Genomic DNA, 22,286 nt, shown 5'->3' on the forward strand with positions numbered 1-22,286 from the left:
ATGAGGTGAATAATATAATCATTAATAGGCTACTTCTGCTTTTATTTTCGCCACCATCAACGTTATCAACGTATTTCTTTCTACTGTTCTTTGTCAATGACCATATGTGTGTTTCTAACGGTAACTAAATAAAATGCACAGCAGCAGAGAAGCAAGGATTCATTAGTAAGAGTGTTCATCCCATTCTCTTTTTGTATTGATCCTGTTGATGCAAATATCAATACCCAAAAAGACACTCACTGTTGGTAGTATCAATCCTTTGGATTTCAATCCGACTACCCCCACAGCGCAATGCAAGTCAGGAAAACACAAACAAATACATAAACAAACATGTCTTCACTCTATACAGTATATACAACACACAGACACACACAGATGCAAATACAGAAACACAAAAAAAGATGTTTTTAAGGAAAGTTCAATCATATATTGTGACAAACTGGAAGCCTGTGGTTGTGTCTGTATCTGCAGAGACCCTTCCCCCAACCGCTTGATGCTGCATTTACAAACAGCAACTACTACATATTATCCCTTTAACGATGTTTAGATTGAACACTGAGATGCCATGAGTCCAGTATTATCTGAGAAATAACCTGCACACCAAGCATTTACAGCATTTTAGCTGTATTCTTCAGAAGTTTTTAGTGTCCCCTGGTGCATCCATCGTGCTGCATACGTCTGGCAGCATTCATTCTTTGTTTTCTTTATGTCACTTATTTGTCAAGTTGTTGTTTTTATTTTATTGTGGTCTCTTTTTGCAGGCAGTCTCAATATGTTGTGTTCTTTCTTATTGCGCTTGTGTTTTGCTTTCTTTAGTTTTGCTGTTATTGCATCCAGCCAAGAAACCCTGTAAAACCACAAAGGGTTATTTTTTCACTCTGCGGTTTTTGTACTGATTAACAAGCAAGATATAATGTGTTAATTAGTGATCATTAGAAAAGCTGGTAGGAATTTTTTGTTACCTTTGAACAGAACCGTATTTTGTCATTTAATTTGCACAAACTCTTTCAGCCAAGTTTCCTAGAAATGACATTTATATACAACTAATCAAACAAAGAGAAACGTAATGCCAACCCATTACATTTTCTGTTAACATAAGCAGGAAAGGTAACTGATTAATGCACGTGGCAAGTCACAAAAATGCTACTGCCGAACCTAGTATAGAGATTAAATACTGAAACAATCACTGACAATGTGTTTCATTTGCTTTCTGGAACACTTCACCCAAAAAAATGTTTAAAACAAACAGCTCTGGTTGCCTGAGACTAACCACAGACCAGAATCTGGACTTGAACCGTGGTTTCTGGTGTCAGAGTCCTTCACTTTGTACACCCACCATTCACTCCCACCACATCCTTGTGACTGCAGTACATTCATAAATGTGGTGTTTTATTCAGCCAAATGAATGTTATCTTTGAACATAATCCACACATTTAATACATTTAACTTATAAATCTCTTATTGCAATTTAGTTTTATAGAAACGTAATTTCTGCGAGAGAGAGTTGACCCTTTTTACAAGTTCAAGAACAGCCATTAAAAATGACCTACTGTCCCTTATTTAAATTTCAATGTTCAGGGTTTCACTATAAAGTATCAACCCAACACAGTGTTGGAACAATATAGGAATTAATTAATACGAGCGATTCCCTCACAGTCACATTTGCAAGTTAAACATATACAAATCACTGGCCTTACAATTTTTACACTGGCGTTAGCTTCATGAAGAGCTGAAACAGTTTTAATGTCCGCTGTGCCTGTTTGAACATCGCTCCACTCCCTGCACTGGCATGCAGTGAGTGCTGGTAGAGGGAGAAACAGTTGTTCTTTTATTTTTAGGTGCCACTGTCACTATGGTAAACACTGACATAGCCTTGATTATACTCCAAAATACTCCCAAATCAACCCCCACCATGACTTCGAAATCCAGCTTTGCAGCACAGATGCAGGAACGAAAAGTTGTGAGGAAGGTGAGGATAGTCCCTCCAGTCACCAAAAGGAGTTTGGGAGGTTTGTACTGCTCTTTGCATTTTTTTTTTCCTCTCAGACACATGGGACAGTACAGCAAACACAATATCCTGAAATGGTGCCAGCCTTTATAATGCCACAGTGTGAGTATCCCTCCCCCTGACATTTGTCTCTTTATCAAAAATGCCCCTCAGCCAACAAGACAACATCTGTGATCAGCAGAGATTATAGCTAACAGCAGCCATCAGTCTCCTGTGAGAACAAAACAGAAAAGAATTGAAAGGGTGATGTAACTTCTGCTGCTCTGATACCTGGTCTGAAACAAGCATATCACTGTAGATACCCTTTTCAAAAGAAAGTTAAGCTCTTTTAAATCATATCAGCAAAACTGGGTTGAAATGACAGAAATGCATTACCTTGACAGTTATCCAAGTGTTTATAGTACCTACACCTAATGCGGTGTAGCATGCATTTATTTCATGTGTCACCGACTTTGATTGTATAACAGCATGTAATGTTTACACCGGTTCCTCTGTTGTACCCGGCGAGAGCGTTGAAATCAATACAGACTTTCATGTAGCACAGACAAACAGAAGCCATAGCCATGTCATCATTTTCAGAGAGAGCACTGAAACTTTGATGTTAGCACATTAATTGAAACTTGGGTTACAGCCCATTCATAACACCTGAACGTGAGAAGCCTCATGGCGTAGTCATAAATATTGATTCAGCCCGTTTTTCAGCTTAAAGCGCTGCTTCACCGTTCATGAAACTCGTCTCATTTTTGTCAGAGCTGAGGAATCTGGTGCCAGTTTACAGCACCGGGATACCACAGTAAAAGCTCCTCATGATCAATACTGATCCCACTTGAATGAAATCCTCAGCGTTCGTTGTAAAGGCGGAATACAGATCTCTGTAAAGCACACAAGTGCGGCTTCGGATGGAGCTGCCCGTGCTAGCCACTGTTAACCCAGTTTCATTGTTGAGTCTTTGCCACAGGCTCTATAGATTATTAGTTTCTGTATGCAGCATGAATGATAAGAGGCTGTGTCCCATTTCAGTTTAGGTATAAAGAGCTTCCTCCTGTCTGCCTGGCAGGGAGGTCCTGCTGAGATGAGGGATGTCAGCCTGTCACCCTGACGCATGGCAGCTGTTTCCTGCCTGCCCCAGCTTCTATAAATAGCTAAATATATCACCTAATGTAGGCCATTTGGTCAAACAGAAACTAAACAGGGCATGTGCTCTGGGGCTCTATATTTCTCTTTCACCTCAAACTAATTTCTCATGTACAGGTGTGTCAGTATCACCACCACAGTCTTAATATTTCCATACTGTCTCCATGTGGTCTAAGATGGATTAATGGCATATTAAGTGGTGATCATACGTATAGTGCCATTATTCTGTGTCAAGTTCAGAGCTTCGGACGCCTTCAGCTCATCATTTCTGCTGATCTAATGCAAGTGCAATAGATTTTTGAAGGACAAATATCATAAATGTATCTGTTATTATTCTGCTATCTGTCAACCCTGTAAAGATACCTGCCAGCTGCTGTTATTACAGTTACCATTAGGCTTCTGGCTGTACCAGTGGTGAACACAATAAAACCTGCACAATAAAAAACAATACAATAGCTCTGCAGTGACTACCAGCTAGTGAAAATTGCCTTGTTTTCTAGTCTTGTGTAATTTTGTGTGTGTGTGTGTGTGTCAGAAAGATGCCGGTTCTTGTTATGGAGGTAGTCAAAATTTCAATCACACATAACAATATGGTGCAACTGAATTACTACAAACTACAGTCTTAAAGAATTACCGCAGCGTTAAATCCACACTTCACTGCGACAGTCTCCACAAGGATTGAGCATTAAATCCTCACAAAGGGAAATGGTGATGATGCTTTACGGTGCCCACCACCTGTAAATTCAGAGCAGTCACATGACAGGTTTAAGGCTCTACATATCAGTGTCTTTTGTCTGCATTTCAGGATAATTTACTCTCCAGTTTTTTTGTTTTGTTTTGTTTTGTTTTTTTCAGACTAGCGCTGTGGCTCTATGAAAGGTCCCTCTGTCAGCCCATGACTTGGGTCCAAATTGAAATATCTTGACTACTGTTTGAAGGATTTCCATGTTTTCTTTTTGGGTTTTTTTGTGCAAACATTTGAGGTCCCCAGAGGATGAATCTTACTTTTCCTCTAGTTGACGTCGTAAGTGAAAGGTCCCGGCACCACGTTGTATGGATTGGTGGTATGTGGCAAACATTGTACCTGCTAAAAATCAGCCTGGTAGATTCAAGCTCCAAGCAAAACTGTGCCGAGTTCCTATCTTCCAGTTTCTGTCAGTAGTGCCTACAATCTGTTCTGGTGACTATATTACTAGTCGAAAAATGTTTAGATGTGCTGTTTACTGCTCTCGCATCACCTTGGGTAACTTTCACATTTGATTGGTCCGTCACAGAGGTCAGGACAGTCAATTTGCTGTGGTGGTGGTGTAGCCTCGCATTAAGGGGGAGGCTCTTGTGATGGAAAGTTGCAACTAACTTTGACTACTTTGTCTACTACTTTGACTTTATTTGAGCATTTTTCCTGTTGTGCTGCTTTAAATTTTTACGCCAGCATATTTCAGAGGAAATTTTTTGATTTTACATAGTACATCAAATAAAATATGATGTACTCTGAAACAGACAGCCCAGTCCTCCTAGTGTTAACCTTGTGGTAATATTCAGAGTAGCAACTACCAAGAACACAGGACAAAAGTGTGACTTTTCATTCATTTGGTCTATAATGGAGACATGAAGTAGATAGAAGTGGTGCCAGGCTGCTAGTCTGACTGGATCGCCAATCAGCTTTCGTTTTCCCAGGAGATTTTGTGCCCATAAAATTGCTTCGTGAAGGTGAGGTTTGTCTAATCTAAAAGCTGATGGTGATTATTCTGAAGCTTTACATTGTACCATTAACATTTACTTCATAATGATATGCTTAAGTAAAAACTTATCTACTGCAATTTTTTCAATGCACCACTTTTACTTGTAACTGAGTATTTTCCATCAAAGCACTGCTGCTCTTTGGAAAGAATAATTTCACCACATCCTTCCAAGCTGTAGTTGTGAAAATGGAAAAATTCCCAACACTTTCTCTGTGTACACAGTTCCAGTAAATATCCTAAAACCTATGCAGGTAGTAAATACATGCTCTATGGGGTAATTTAGGCTAACAACTAAGAGGGTTAGGTGAGTAAGCATGTTAAAGTTGAAGGTAAAAAAGCAACAAATCCTAAGCCTGCTCTGTCAACTGACTTAAGAATAACAGCAATTTAGAAACTTTATTGACAATGGAACAGACAATAGCTGCTGTAGATTGATATGTTTGACTCTGTGTTTTTAATATGTGAGCTCAGCTCCCTCCTAGAGGATTTCTTGCCTGCGTGTCTCTCTGCTGGCGTCCTACACAGGAGTATCTCAACTGCTTAAGGATTGCATTTCCATGTGGGGATTTTCGCTTCTTTTTCAAGGTATTAGTGGAAAACCGTAAACAGTTGATTATTATTTGTATTTTTCCCCTCAGCCAATTGTCCGTAATCCCGGTGGAGAAGCTTAAGAGTTAGATTTCTGGCATGCATGGCCTTATCTTTACATAACGGCCACAAACAAACGGAGTATGTCTGTTTTTGACTAAGCCACACATTTGGGCCAAAAGGCAAACAAGTTAGCAGAGAAGAAAAGCACCCAGAAAGTTTGCATTAATGAAGGCGGATACTGTAATCAATTTCAGGTCCACCCTAGTCTCATTTACTTGCATATACAGCCTTGCTCTCACATGTATGAACTGCACATGACACACACACACACACACACACACCACATTTACATTCCTGATGTATCAGCTGTGGTGATGTTGGATCCTTTTGGTCCTTGCTGTCCTCTGGAGGTCACGGGGGAATCTTCCATGAGCCTCCTGGGGGACAGAACCAGCATCAGCCACTCTAATGTGACATTCAATTACCTCCAAAGGTGAAGTAGGTCTCATTCAGACCCAAAAATCAATTTTGCATGGACATTGCTACAGTTTACTCCTTTGGGCTCTTCCCCACAATTTTGTGTACACATTTTGGTGACAGAAAACAGGCTGTGTCGCCATCATTCCAACTCCCATCGTCTTTTCTATGAAATGGCATCCATCAAAGTTAATGGGCTGTAATCATCACCACAAATACACTGCCACACGTCCCACTGCTCGCTCCTGAGTATTCAACTCCCAGTCAATGGGATGTAAAGAGTGACAAGCGTGAGGAACACAATTTCCCATATCATTAACGACTCTAACTGAGAACTGGAAGAGAATCCAAAAAACTTTGCCATTTTTCGTACTTTAAAAATCGCAGCTGTATGCTCAACATCTTTGGAGACTGCAGAGAAGGAACATTCATCAGAAGTGAATGTGGCATACAGTCAATACTACTGACACTGTGTTTCAGCCACCCATCAACATTGTCATCATGTGAAATAATTCTTATTAAAGTATGTCACTCACCACTGACAGATACGCTGTGTGGTAGATAGATTAATTTTCCAAGTAGTGAACCCTGCCAGCTTCACATCAGAGTTCAGTGTACGCTGAATATCTACTTATCTCCAGGCTGTGTGCTGCTGGACTTCTGATTATACATCACACAGGCACACACACACACACACACACACACATATATATATATATATATATATATATATATATACAGACTACTCTTTCAGTGTCTGGCAATGGCAGCTCTCCAAGAAGACTGTCCCTGATGCATTTGTGTGTTTGATAGGATGTTTTAGCTGTAGCATTCCCAAAAGACAATTTGTAGACCTCAACAGATGGAGAAGTCCAATTAGAAAGCAGGCGAATGAATGGGAGAAATGGGAAACGAATGTTCCAACTCCTTCTCTCTCCCCCAGGACATACAGCTAATCTTAGCGTACAGGTAAAAAACAAAACAAAACAAAAAAAACACTTCTGTTTTGGAGGGGAAACATTAAAGAAAGAGAAATAAAAGCTGGAAAGCAGGCGAAGAAAACGTGCCTGTGATTTGATTTCTTAACACTACACAGTCAAAAAGCGTTGAATGTGATACAGCATGCTCTCACTCCACATCTACAGTATGTATAAATATCTCCTTCTGTTGTCTGATTCTTCAAGGGCAGACGTCCCACAAAGCAACTGCCTTGCCATCAGCCAGGACCAAAAAAAGGAGAAGAAATGAAAAAGTGCTTAAATATAGCAACCCCCTGGGATAGTGGGAGGCAGGGCGTGCTGTAGTGTGATTAAAATGAATAACCTTCATTCACTCGCGATTGGTGACGGTACATTTGAACGCGCTTGTCTGTGGTGGAGCCAAAGCTGTGCCTTTGCTCCGCCTGTCTTCAGAGTGTTAACATCATTATTCATCAGGAGGCCTGTCCTCTGCAGTGACAAAGATGTTGAAGTTATAAATTATGCGATTTGTGTCTTTAACCACACATGCTTTCTCCCGCTGGCCCAGGGTCAGTTTAATTTGGGCTTCAGACACCCCTGCTGTGAAAGCAGACGTAGCATTAAACTTGTTGATGACTGATAAATTGCGTGGACGCAAGACCGGTTTTCATCAGCAAAATGACCTTTTGGTTGTGTTGCTGTTGTTGTTGTCGTTGTTCCGCCTGTGCCCCTGAGTTATTATTTTTCGTGTCATTTCTTTATCTGACAAGAGAAGTCTCGCAGAGTGAAATGGAAAAAGTAATGACGTCCCCAATGTGCATGAAGTAGCGTGGTGCAGGTGCGGAGACGGTGGATGTGGCTGCAGCTAGCTGCTCTTCCCTGCCCCAGGGGCCGGTCGGCAGCTGTTAGAAGAGATGCAGCTCGTCCCAATGCTTCCCCACAGGTTCTCGCTGGTTCCTGGTACCCGCTGTTATCTGGGCTCACTGCTGTCGCCAGTCTGGCTTCTGTCCACACTCTCTGAGAGAGCGCTCAGTGCATTTTTACGCTTCACCACTCTTTTCTGTCTCGTTCCAACCTCTGCTATTCCCTTCAGTTCAACAGCGAGATTTTGAAATGTTCCTTTGAACTTGCAGCTGTTTTTTCTTGTTTGTCTTGTTTTTGTTTTTTTTTTCTTAACGGCTGGAATTTGTACCTTGATGTTTGTTTCAAAGACCATCTCTAAGGAATTTAAAAATGAGTCCTTCACTGCTTTGACTAATAATTTGAGGAGATTTCTGTATTGAGTTAAGTATCTACTTCCAGTTTCCCATATGAGGCATTAACTGTCTTGCATGTGAGTGTTGTGTTTGAACAGGAAGCAAACTTGGAGATGAGGGGCTGCAGCTGTTTGGTGTAAAAAGCTGACATAGACAAATTAAAGTAGCAACTCAAACAGAATCGAGAAGTTCTCTGGTGTTGAGCATGAGGAAAATCGATCCTTTTCCAACAGTATGTATTATGGATGTGTCTTCAGACTCTCTCCTCTCCTCTAAATTATAAAAGTATATTTGCTTGCCTGCAGACTGTTTTTTAAAGATTTCGTTCTAACATCGACCTGCCCAGAAATCGCTGAATGATCCCTCAACAATGAGTCAATGAAAGTTCGTTCTTGACCTTGGAAATACTGATCTGACAAAACAGTCCTAATGTAAGGTTAACTTATTGCCTCTTCCATCGTTTTCCAATTCTGTCATTGAGTTGTTCAGTTGTTCAGTTGTTCAGTTGCCGGGTAGAAGCATCTGTTGGTATGCGACATCTGCGGTTTGATGTTAAAACGAGCGAGAAGTAATTCAGTAACCTTTTTGTTTTGAACTGCTGGTCATCAGACATCAGACTGCAGGTCTTGTGAAAGGTGATCGGCATTTTCAATTATTTTTTTGATGCTTGTATTTAATAGTTCAAACTTTTACTAGTTAGAAGGTGTACCCCAGTTATTTATAATAAAGTTGTGAGAAACAAGTTTAAAAAAATGTTCATAATTGAAACAGCAGAGGCAGACATCCTGATTTTTAGTCCCTAGTAGCCTCTGGGTATACTTACAATTCCCAAAATGCAACTCAGAAACATATTTTATTAAACTCTGCCTGCCCACCTCTTTCAAACTGGGCTTTATGTTATGTTTCCAGGCTTAAGCACAGTACTTAATCAAAGAAAATCAAAAGATAAATCAATAATGAAAATAATCAGTAAGTACAGGTTTAAAAGGCTGGCACATATAAATTAAAAACCATGTAAATGTTTATTTTATGGAAGGAGTCTAAAAGGTGGTGACATGGCGGTGGCCTTTAAAATAAAAGCTGATTTTTAGATACCGTGGCTCATGAATGCACACGCAGCAAACCCTGAGTTAAGGGACCATTTGGTGGAGGGAACTGATATCCAGCGGCTGCTCTGTGTGGAATCGCACATCAAAGTTAATCTTTCACCGTCTGCTCTGGCGCCGCGGAGCACTAATCTGCTGTCAGTGTGATGAGGCTCCTGGACCAGTTCCCTATTCCAACACAGAGGCACTAATCCACCAGACCTTTCACGTTTTTCCTCTTCCCCATCACCTGACTGCACAACAAAGGTCACAGAGGTCATAGCCCCGTATGTACAGTAAATGCCAGTAAAAGGCTAGTTTGGTCTATTGTGTCCTTGTGAGCAGAGTCCTGAAGTCGTGTGAAATGTGAATTCTGCTGAAAACAACCATAAGGGTAATACTATTAATACTGCTGGTACTGGCAGCTCACCTGGTAGACTGTGTGCCACATGTACCAAAGGTTGAGTCTTCAGCAGTGGATGGGTTCGGAGTCCGACGGGTGGTGCTTTGCTGGGTGTCATCTCCTCTCACTGCTCATTTCTCTGTCCAATAAAGGCATAAAACCCCCAAAAATAACTTAAAAAAACCACAGCTGCTATTGCTAATTCTGCTAGTTTTTTATTATTATTATTTTTTATTTATTTTTTCTTAAATGTGCAATGACCCGTGGGCCATTAACAAACTGGGAACTGGTACAAAATGGCAACAACATTTAAGTTATTTATCTTAATAAAGGAGGTAAACTGAGAGGTAAATTCAGATGTGAAGTGTGTTAGCGATACTGATAGCGTTCATATGGATGTGTGCGTACAGGGTAGCACAGAAATTAAACCAACAACCAAAGCTGTTTCATGCGATGGCAGGGAACAAAGTGAGCCATACTGGAAACTGTGACTTTTATGTCCTGTGGAGCTTTGGCCCCTGGTGCCCCAGATGTGGCTGGACACTGCGATCTGGTTCTTCTGGCAGCGCAGGTGGACACATCAGCCCCTCAGAACCTCACACACCAGAGGTGAGGTAACTCGCTGTCTGCTCGATCAAAGCTTCTGTGTTCAAGAAAATGCCACCACTCTCTCGCTCGCATGCCGATTAACCTATGATGAATACGGAATGAGTTCATTAGCATAATCGCTTGAGTGTCTGATGATTTCATTTTATTATCGCCTTCTCTCATAATCCATAGCTATGGCGCCCTTTCTTGCTTCCAACCCCTCTTTCATGTTTCTTTGCCCTCCCCATTCAGCCACCACGCGATGTAATTGCATTATCAAAGTATTTCACTATCATTGTGGGAATATATTTTTAGCCCCTGGCTTTCTGAAATAAAGTAATGGGCAGAAATCTAAACAGGGAGTGACAAACTGGAATTAGAGCCATGTTTGAGTCAGTTTAGCCAGGTTTCATCATGCCTTGGCTGATCGAAGCCTTGCATCATCCAGACCTCTCCCTGCCACACACAAACTATGATTCTCACATTTCCATGTTTGCAAGATAGCGTGCTATTTTATGAATCCATGTGGATACTTAACCCTCATAAAACTTATATTAATACAGAACACCTATTCCTCTAGTAATTATAAGAAATTGCCACAAGGAATTGGTTGTAATCATGACGACGGGAGCCTGAAGCAGAGGTGACTTGGCATATAAAAGCAGTGAAAAAGAGGTGCTTTTTTGCATAGGACAGCAGTTGTTTCTCAAGTGTCAGCAGGTGTAGAATGAGAAAGTGGAGAAGAGCAGAAGAAAAGAAAAATGTCAAGCGGGGCTGTGCTAGCACTGCATGATAATAGAAAAGGAGGAGAAGAGGAAAGAGAATGAAGCGTTTCATCTCCAGCTCATAGTTAGAGGCAGGCAGGTCCAGGCAGAGGAAGGGTGAGTCAAAGTCAGGAATGGAAGAGCGGTAGAGAGGAAAGCTTTTTATCATCCCTGACTCTTAAGAAGATCTCCCAAATGAGAGAGGGCGTGCATGCTAATGTCAAAGCCGCGGTGATAACTAGCCGCCTGGTTTCGCGGGGTGAGGGTTAAGCTGGGATTTGGAGGGCTGAGGGAATACATGTTTGATATGTGAACGAGAGAGAGAGCTGAGGTGCCTTTGCCAGAGCTATACGTGGGGGATTATTCTATATGGTTTATCTGTGTCTGCATGGATAAAAGAGAGAAATTTCACTGGCCTTTATTGGGTCTGTGTAGCTCCTGAGGCTCCAGGGTGAATGTTCAGCGGGAAGATCAAAGACACATTGACACTGCTGCATCACAAAGTCTTCATTTACAATGCAATAACACTGACTGGCATGTAGCCATTGCTATGACTGTTTCCTTGAACTTCACATGCTAACCTTCAGCTCTGCCCATTGCCTTTCACAAATCTGCAGAGACCAGATCTCAGTTGGATTGTGCAAAGCATACAGAACGATCTTTCACATCTGCTCCACACTTGATTTTACTGCATTTCAACAATGCACATTTTTGCCTAGCAAGTTGGCGATGTTCACCTGTCACAAAGTTGTCCTTCCCTGTAGCTATTGTTCGCAGTTACTCATACTTGAGTGTTCTGTTTTTCCTACCACACGCATTATACCATGCAGTGCGGTCCTCCGGCTCCCTCCTATCTCTGCTTTCCCATCTCCCCATTATGTTGTGCAGTTCTGCCAGCCTCCCCTTCTCTCCCTTATCACCTGCAGTGAAAATCTAACGGGCTAATCCCAGCGCCTGTGGGATTCCCCCCTCTATAATGATGTATATCTGAGGGATAGCATCAGAGCAGAGTCCTATCAGCCCACACACTCCTAATCCCATCAGTCTTTGGTGTCCAAGCCCAAGAGAGGCAGCATTGTGGATGTTGTGCTCCCGGGCTGCAGCCAGAGATGCAGTGCAGAACATCAGGAATGATACGTAGTGTTTAGGGATCATGTTGGAGATCGTGTTCACTTATTGTACTTCTGACTCTTGAAACCTTGTGGTGTATGTCCCCCAGGGATTGTATTGCAGTGGTTCACAATGTAACTCTGCCACTACATTGGAAAAATTTCTTGCAGGCCTTCAGTAATGCTGGCAATAATCTCAGATTTTATTTCACAGTTTGTTCGTGGTGGAAATGCATAAATACAAAACATGCTTAATATTTTATCGTGCTGGCCAAAACACAAAACAGATTTGGTTCATCAATAATAAAAATATATGGTACACCAGAGACAGTTTTCCTATGTTCAGCTAGCTTCGCTTACACTTGTTTATCTGTAAAAGCAGAAATCCCTGTTTGCTGCGTGTTTCATCTCTTATTCGGTGGTCAAATTCACGATGCCTGTTGGCACAGAAAAGAACGATCCTATAGCCTTTCCTTTCTTGTTTTTACGAACTAAATTTTTTATGAGGTCTCTGACATAACCAGCCCGAAGACCTCTCCTGCAGTACTCCATAAATCTTGCGCTCTTCACAAATACACCCCTGAAAATTTATATCTTCTTGTCACTCATGTTAGTATGCCTCTATGACATGCAGGCAGTATAATCCATTTTCTTGAGATTCTGAATTCATAGTTGTATGAGCATGATGGAGTTCAGGAGGAAAATTACATTTTTTTGGTACATCTATTATTTAACTGTCAGCAAGGATGAATATTGTGCTCTTTCAGCCTTGTGGAGAAGCTACAGAGAACAGTATTGTCGCGGAGCATTGCTCCATTTGCTCCTTGTCTTGGCTTGTAAAAAAATGAAGCCTTTCTCGGCTGGTCAGTGTAAAGCTTCATCGCTTCTATGTCATGTTCTCAGATAAGATTTTAATGTCGTGTCCACTCTGACACTCTTTGATCCTCTGTCGTAGCTTTACATTTCACATCACACCCTCAGGAGATTTCACCGCTGTAAGGCTATCTGATACTTCCCGACCTTGCCGCTACGCCGTTGTCCCTGCACGGTTTTAATGCCACTTCTCTGTCATTATCAACTTTTGATTGGTACAGTTAGTGACAGTATCGGAGTTTCAGGATAATTGACAGGTTTTGGTCTCACAGGTTTGGAGGGCTTGTCTGTGCTGTAGAAGCCATTGAACTGTGAAACTGAGCAAGTGAATTACCCCAGGAAGCACTGATAGGAGCCTGGGTGTGTGATGGGATGTTTGGTGAAGGTCAAAAAGAAAATGATGCATTCACAGAATTCTGAAAGGCATGCTGGGAACACGTGGTGCAGAGAGCATGTCATCGTTTTTGAAAAAAGTTAATTCCATGTCAGAATAAAAGTGGTTGACCTTGACATTATTTTTTCCTCAATTAAATGTTTTTTTTTCTTTTTCCAAATTAGTGGCTTGTTTTAGCATCTCGAAGGGCATTTCATAATAAGCTCACCGTGACTAAAGACGCACAACTGAGGCCACAGAGTCCAGTGAATGTGCCTCTCAACGACTTCCCCTCCTCACACATAATAAGACATGAACGCCAAGAGGGATGTGCAGTTAAAACAATCTCATAGAAGAAGAGATGAGATTGAAATTCATTTCAGATTCGGATGTCAGATTGCAGGCCTCTCGGTAATTATTGGCATGAAACAACAGGGATGGATGGTGCACGAGATAGGACGGTGTGCTTAATTCATCTTGATTCTAATCAGCTGACGAATCAAAATGCTTAATGTTTTAATCAAATTAGTTTCATTCCATTGCCTCTCATTGAAGTATCAAAGTGGAGTAGATCAGAGTGCACTTTGATGAGATTCAGTGTCTTTACCATGACAAATTGAACAGGATAGGACCACACAGTCCAGCAGCTCCAGTATCTTCATCACAGGATTTTGTCTTCATTTGAACACCTTGACCTTGATCGCTCACATCAGTGGAATCAAATGCTGTGTGGCCATTTTAGTGTCATTCATTCCCTTTGCTTTTATTTTTTTTTTTTTGTGCTCGACTGCAGTCCCTTCTGCAGGAGCTGAGTTTGTGTTCAGGGTAAAACGGAGGAAGTGGAAGCTAGAAGTGCCATGACAGAAGTGCCAGTGGATGACTGTATTTCATGGATGCTGTGAAAGCCCTCTCAGCTGAAAGATCTGCCACAATCCTTCTTGGATCCTAATTGTCAGCACTGCTAAGCTGTTGGTGGTGATCTCGACTGGCATGTCAGTTGGTGGGACAGAATGACTTACTTTAGACCTCTATGATTACATGAAAAACTTGAGCCTGCTCTCACTCAAGCGAGGTTTTAATATAGGTGTTGTTTTTTGTCCACAGCCGAGCAAATGACCCAAAAAGGTCAGATTTTTACCTCATTTTACCTGAAAAGATTTAATTTCATTTTGTTTGATTTTTTTTTAGTAAAACAGTCCTGCCGTGTCTCTGACAAGAGAAATAAACGAATGACGTGTCTGTAAAGTCATGCAGATATGTTGTTTGTTTTTTTTAATTTTATTTATTTATTCTTTTTTTTTTTTTCTTGCTTCCCACTAACCAGATGGCAGTCAGATTTCAGACACAGGGTTCTGGAAGACAATCAAGGAGCAAGATTGCTTTTTTAGGAAGGGGGATTGGTTTAACTAGATGTCAAATTAAAGGCCTTTTCACACACACACACACACACACACAAACAAGTGTATGTTGTCGTGACTGCTTGTGTGTGTGTGTGTGTGTCTTCCTGCGTGTCCAGGGGTGTCCATGTTATTGGGTGTCAGCGCTCGCTGTGAGGTGGTGAGGTCGTGTACAGAAATCTGTCTCAGAGCACCCCCTGATGGAATACCGCACCGCTTCTAAGGTCAACGGCACAAACTCTGCCACGCAGGTTGATACAGGGACTCATGAATGTTTGATTGGTCTATTATCCAAGCCGGGCGGGGACATTCATCCCCCGTTTCAGGAATTCAAATATTCCTTTTAGTCTGACATTTCTCCTACACCGTCTAAGGCGAACCCCCCTGTTTCACTCTCTCTCACCATGCCGGGATTCATCTGCAATGCTGTCATCTCACTGTAGGACAGTTCTACAGAATGCGCTGTTTTTAAAGCCGGTGCGAGTGCGAGTGTGAGCGCAGTACGGTTTCAGGTGGGTGGAACTGGGGAATTGATACTCAGTCATTCCGACACTCCTCTTCCTCCTCTGCAGGGTGGATAAAGATCTGGCCATCCATCTTTGTGTCTCACCCATGTCAGCTTGGGGTAGCAAACGTGGGTACCTGGTAGTCAGAGACAACAAGAACAAAGCAGGAACATTACTTTAATCTCTCGCAGCTGTTAATTCCTACCTCCGCCGTCATCCAGGAGGCAGAGCTTTGTGTATCTCAGCTTTCCCCTTATGAACAATCCATCACTGTTAGTGCTTCTCTCCAGAGTGTGCGTGCTCCTTTCTTTCTTTTTTTCACCTGCTCATTGCTGTGCTTTGCTTTCAAAAGACTCTCTGAAAGCACTGCAATACATTGTATGCCACAGTTGACTGTTCAGACTTATTTTCCCATCCAGCAGCATGTTGACACCCATCCTGTTGGAATAAAACACACATGAGCAGCCACAGTTATGTGAGGGAATGCTGTCCTGCATTTTTAATACGGATCTCTTAATAGGCTTTCAACAGTACATCCGGAATCTATAATTGACACCTGCTGTCAGGCTTCGTCGATGATTACATAAGAAAATGGCTTGACCTGTAATGAACTGTAAAACTAATGACATCTGTGTGAGATTACTCAACTTGAAAGCAAACTGTTGTACATGAAGTCCCATCAAGCGTGATATTAAAATGTCCACTTTTACATCTTTCGGCCCAAGTTCAGTTAAAGCCCAGTCTGCTGGGCCCAACCTGATGGAAACCTGAGGCTAATGACTCAAGCAGACTGCCGCGGGCATTAGACAACTTCATTTATGAAATAGTCAACCTCCCGTGTAGCGATACATTCACATTACCCTGCCTCACTTGAGAGACGCACGGCTGTCACAGCCACTGAGCAATGCTGATGTCCTTTCCTACCTGCATTCATCTTACTCTCGGGAGGTAATGGTCTTCTCAGGTCATTTGCGCATGAGCTTCTCGATCATTCATCTCACCCACCTGCAGTCCTGTGGATTGCTGGCCCCTCAGCTTGTAGAGGGATGTTTAGAAAGACAACAGAAACATATCCCACTGCTGCCTGTGTCCTAAAATGGCTGCAGAGGGCTATTCATAAACATGCAGGCTATGTTCAGTTGATTTGTGGGTATAATTTGCAGGTTTGAGTCTGGTGCTATTAATTGCCTTAGAGGAATCTCTCATTATGTTGAATGATAATCAGTTCTCTGTGGTTTGCAACTAAATGTTTGGTTTGATCACCTTGGTAGCATCTGCTGAATTAGCACCTGAACCAACAAATTTTGAGCATCAAATCTTTTAAATGAACTGCCTTTAATTCCTTATCAAATCCTCATTAAAAGCTCACAAAGCCACAGAAACCATCATGATACACCTCACACACAGTTGGCTGCTGAGACATAACCCTTGCAAAATGTGTCTGTAAAGTCCAGTTTGAACGAGCAGTAATGTTGCATCGGTGTGAATGGTGATTCGTTGGGCTAAAATAAAGAGAGTGAGATCATGGCGACGGTTTGATTCTAGCTTTACCTTGAGCACAGACAGCCCCGACTGTCTGATAGAAGACAGATGCATTAATCTCTTTAATGGGGATGATTCAGTCCCATCTGACATATGTACAATCATTAATCTGCTCATGCTGACTGTGGCCTGTTAAACATTTGTGTAATGTTGAAAAATTATAGGCTTGTGCTTAGGTACACCAGTGTTGCGCATGATTTTCAAAGAGAAAAAAAACACACAAGGGGCCCACAGAATTGAAGCTGGAGTTGCTAACATTAAAGAAGCCAGCAAAAGGAAGCTACGTTTTGAAAATATCCAACTAGACAAGAATCTCACTCCCACCCATCAGGACCCCATCCAAACCCCTCCCCCATAACACATGAACACTCACTGCCTGTCTATAACGTTGACATATATAAATATGGACGACACACCTCCACTTCCTCCCACTGTTCAAAAGCGTAGCCAAAATATCCCAGATACAAGTGCTGCCATCTCACACTGATGACATCATTTGGAGTTTGGGGCGGTGTAGCCAAGGGATCGAGTTCCCGCCCATACACCCATATGGCCCAAAACTTGGCTGTTGTTAACTGCACTTTTTCTGCTATCCTTTTCTAACTATTTCACTAATAGCTTTAGCATTATATGTGCCTAACCTTGTGGAAGAATCCAGTGCGCATTGGTAAACAAGTACATATGTAGGAAGACAGATAGGCTGTCCTCTCAGTTCATTTAGGTTTATTACAGGCATATGGGAGCCACTCACTGCAGATTGTTTTCTTTTTTGATAGAGCATTTGATTTATTCTGAAACAGAATCAGAATACTTTATTGATCCCTGGGTGAAATTTGGTATTTATTGATTGCTGCTGGGATGTTTTTCTACAATTCCTCTACAAATGTAGCAAAAAATATTCCAAAATAAATTACAAACCCTGGCTTTAAACGATTTCTCCAAGGTGCGGCATCACACTGTTCCTTTCCCCTTTTGCTTTAACTCAACGTGATGCTACTCCCTGTATCTTTCACAAGCTGTTTGGCTAGCAGAGGTCACAAGGGATATGTAGCGCATTTGGTCACGACATGAAAGCATTAGCTGGTGCCAGCAGGTGTGTAATTATATATGAAACAGGGTTTTAAAAGAGGAACATCACGATGGCATGTGGAAAGTAGGCCAGGCAGAAGACACTTCAGAAAAGTCCTATTTATTCCTCACCCACTTCAAATGTGTGACTTCTTATTTGAAGTTGTGAAATAATCCAAGGTCACTGTAACTATTTCAAGACTAGCAAAAATAACATTAAACACACAACAGCTTAACACGATAAAACGAGCCTCGCGAGCGGATTCTTTAAAAGGAATATTTTCTTCTTGTTTTTCGGCACAGTGTGCTCACTGTTGTCTGTTTTCGGTGTTTCAGGTACGGTGACATGGTGCCAAAAACAATCGTGGGGAAGATATTTGGGTCCATATGCTCTCTGAGTGGGGTGCTGGTCATCGCCTTGCCTGTCCCTGTCATCGTGTCAAACTTCAGCCGTATCTACCACCAAAGCCAGCGGGCAGAGAAGCGACGAGCCCAGAGGGTACTGACTCTCCCCCTCCCTCTGCCTCTCTCTTCCTCTATCGCTCTTTACTCTTTGCTTCTATCTGCCTCTTTCCTCTGTCCCTGTCTTATCCACACGTAACAGAATGACAGGGCAAACACTATCTTCCAGAATATTAATCTTTTATTGTGTTTCTCTGCATGTGTGTATTGGGTGGGCTAAACTTGCTTGAGTATATTTCAGTGGGAGAAAAGAATAAGAGAAGGAATGACAATGACTGAACAAATGATCTTCAGAATATAGTGTCAGCAGCTTTTCAATAGCAATATGTGCATTTCTTCCTAAAAGTGTTTGCTAAGGCAGAATTTCCTGATGGTGGATTTAAGCATGGCCTCTTCCTACTAAATACTGTGGCTGCCAGGGGGGAGACAGAGCCAATTAGTGTGACAGACAAACCGTCAGAGGCTAAAACAGAGGTTTGTTTGTTCAAACAGAAAACTCGGCTTGCTAGAATCCGTGCTGCGAAGATTCGAGGCACTAATGCGTATATGCGCTACAAACAAAATGGGCTCCTGATCGACTCACTGGAGGAGGTAACGGGACCAAGCGGCAGCGGCTTGGGGGCCGACTGACCGGGGCATCGCTGACGCTTGCATGCTGCTCTGCTCGGGGGCCATGCAACCACTCACGGGAGGGGTGGTGATGGGGGGGTCGTTCATGCTGTGACACGGGGTCGGGGGATGGGGGGTGGGGGGGGCTTCTCATGCTGTAACACAGGGGCTGCTGTCATTCCAGTGCTTCAGTGTGATCGTCCTCTCTCTTACATCACACCTCTCAGCTGCAGCATTGACATGCCTCGTCAACACTCTCTCTCTGTCCATACAGCAGGAGGGCCAGGCAGGCACACATGCCTTCTGGTGGAGCACAGCCATTACAGTCACCCTGACTCATGACCGAGCTCTGCATGTCTGTTCAACAGGGTTTGGAGGGGAAGGAGGAAACCAGAGGCTTACTGGACAGTGGGCCGCCTATGGAGGCTGTCTGCTCAGCCTGCATCTCCTCTAAACTCTGTTTTTGATCTGCTGTGTGTGTTCTGTGTGTTATTTCTAGAGCATCCAGGTCGTAGTGCAGACTAACACAACATACCTTCCATCCCAGAGCCGTGCAGAGCCTCATCAAAGTGTGTAGTGTTGTTGTGGTCCAGAATCTGTGCTGTATTTGGTGCAGTCTGTTCGATCTGTGTCTAGGTGTGCCACTGCTGTTATGAGCTCATTTCTAATTTGACTTTTCTGGTACTTCCTCACCAAATCAGCGAGAGAATGACAAAACCAATTCTATCAGTGAAACATGTTGTAATCAGCCGCTGTCTCTATGCATTTCTCAAACATTCCCATCTCACTAGGTTCTCAGTAGATTGGCTGCCGTGCTACAGATCAGCATTTCAGTCCTCAGTGCTTTGCGTACTCTCCACTACATCGCCGAGCTAACTGTTGCCTGAAACTCCGTTCTAATGCAGGGGCTGAACCTGCTCATCTCCACCATTTTTTTTTATTCATTTGTTTTTTATTTTGTTTAAAGGCAGCCAAGGAGGCAGGACAAGCGCTGGTGGGGAAGGGCACCAACCCTCCTTTCGAGAGCCAACACCATCACCTGCTGCACTGCCTGGAGAAGACCACGGTAAAATCCCTTTTCTTTTTCTAACTTTTGAAAGCTGGCAAACACACAATCACTTTGGCATCTTTTAGTTTCACTATCTTGATAACAGATTTTAGACAGTTTAAAATATCTCACTTAAAAAAAAAAAGCTCCTTTTATGCAAAACTGCATCACTGCTGCGGTCTGTGCTGTATCATTGGTAGTGTCAGCCTGTTACAGTGTGTTGCAAATAGAAACAAAGTGAGTTTTTTCAGCCATGCACAAACTGTAGATTTCATATGCAGTCCGAGTTAAAAATAGCTGTAAATGGGCATGGGAAATGTTGAGTCCCCTCTCCAGCAACATGCTAAAGATAACATGACTCCGCCAGCCAGTAACATTATTCCTCCCAAACAAACTGGCATACTTAATTTTACTCTATCTATAATTTAGAGTTGTAAGAGCCTCTTTAATGCTCGGCTGTGACATGAGTTTTACACTTGCAGCTCTAAACCCCATACAGAAACAGGACAGGCAGTAAATCTGTGTTCCTCCTCATACATGATTTCCCTCCCAAGTAAAAGGCCTGCCAGTCGTCTGGGAAAAGCTCCATAAAGGCTCCATGCCGTTCAGAAGGCATCGCGCATGTTTATGTCAAGCTTCTCATGGTGTGCATTATAGATGGCAGTGTGTAGTGCAGGAGTGACCGAGGGAACATGTAAAAAAAGGATGCATGATTCAGGGTACGCCGTCAGATCCTGCATGGTGTCGCTGTGCCATCTGCTGGAAGGGCCTGAAACACACTTGCAGCCTGACCTTCAAGTCTTGCTCATTTGTCACAGGGATAACAGTTGTGAATGTTTTCACAGATGGCACTTAATATGGACATCTGGGCCAATACATTTCTATTCCCATGATGATTCATTTTCCAATTATTAAACAATTTTGCTGTGGATTCTGTTCAGTCCGTTTAGTACTTTGCTGAGAAACATCTTCACTCATTGTTTAGCAGAGCCAATCATTGATGTAATAGAGTGAATCATGAGCAGCATTTGTGCCATCTTCCTCTGCAGAATCATGAGTTTGTGGACGAGCAGACGTTTCAGTCCAACTGCATGGAGATCTCTGTGATGAACAAGTCGGGCTCCCGCTCGTCCTCGCTGTCCTCGTCTCCACATGGACTCAGCTCGTGCTGCTCTCGACGCCACAGGAAGAAGAGCAGCTTCAGCCTGCCCAGCACAAACAACCAGGAGCTCAGCACCATACAGATAAGAGAGAGGCCAGTGGCCAACAGGTAGCCTCACAGTCTCCTGCTCCCTTGTCTGTTTCTACATCGCTGTCTGTCTACATGCATGCAAATAGGTTTCAGATAATGATTAAGGATAAGGTTTGCATGAATTCAGACAATTCTATAATGTCTAAAAATCCTCATTCTGTGAATAATAGAAAAGTGCATCATCACAAGGCATCAAACAAGGCTGTTTTTCTTATTTCATGAAACATTTTGTATGTGGTTAGTTGAACAGGGACAACATGCAAGTTCAAATCATTAATGGTACGTTGGGTTGTGTGTGTAGTGTACAGTTTTTTCACGTTGCATTTGAGGACAGTCAGTCAGGCCAGTTTGCCCATTTAGCTCTGTCTCTGCGGGAATCTCTCCACCGCTAGCTTAGTGAGTGTTCTGCTGCCAACCTAATACAATGCAAGTTAATGGGATTTTGCAGCCTTTCTCCCAGAACCAGTGTCCCTGTTACCTTTGATAATCCACAGGCAGGTCACTTTTCAGTGTAACTTTCTACCAAAGAAGTAACCTCTGTGAAAACTGTTGAACAGCTTGTTCTGCGGATTATGCAGAGCAACAAGGACATTGAAAAAGCAGGTGATGAATGTAATTTTTTTGTTGTTAAAAGCAGCACAAATGAAAATCTGTTCACCTTACCATCATACTGGGGCCGATTTTTTAAAACATTGGCACTATAAGCACTGGGTGAATTAATCTCCGTAATTTTGATGTGCGTGAGACTTAATTTCACATGCGGTTGGGTAGTCCGCACTGCACACAAACAGTCAGTAGGAAATTTCATGTTCACATCAGTCCAAAAAAAAGGCGTTCAGTATGAATGATTTTACATGCCGTGTCTTTGTACAAGATGGACCACATGTAAAGAGTCTTATTTAAGATGTTCAATAGAGTCAGTGTCAGCCTGTGGTTTCAGATACATGGGCTACATGTGCAGTGTGTTCTCTAATAGACTCTGACATAATTCCACACTGAAAACTGAAATATACATTCATGAGGAACATGAGGCAGTGCTC

At 42.4% G+C, this 22,286-nt stretch overlaps 1 protein-coding gene across 2 annotated transcripts in view; it reads left to right on the plus strand.

The window, feature by feature from the left end:
* LOC124062429 (potassium voltage-gated channel subfamily D member 2-like) overlaps positions 1-22,286 on the plus strand; it is a 32,555-nt gene that overhangs the window by 8,188 nt on the left and 2,081 nt on the right. The window contains exons 3-6 of one of the 2 annotated variants that reach the window (XM_046395186.1): positions 18,212-18,374; positions 18,830-18,928; positions 19,914-20,012; positions 21,044-21,264. In XM_046395186.1, the coding sequence (XP_046251142.1) occupies positions 18,212-18,374; positions 18,830-18,928; positions 19,914-20,012; positions 21,044-21,264 (582 nt within the window). The remainder of the gene's footprint in view (positions 1-18,211; positions 18,375-18,829; positions 18,929-19,913; positions 20,013-21,043; positions 21,265-22,286) is intronic. The other variant, XM_046395187.1, reaches the window with a different exon arrangement.

Source organism: Scatophagus argus, chromosome 7 (assembly GCF_020382885.2).
Source record: "Scatophagus argus isolate fScaArg1 chromosome 7, fScaArg1.pri, whole genome shotgun sequence".
Lineage (NCBI taxonomy): Eukaryota > Metazoa > Chordata > Actinopteri > Scatophagidae > Scatophagus > Scatophagus argus.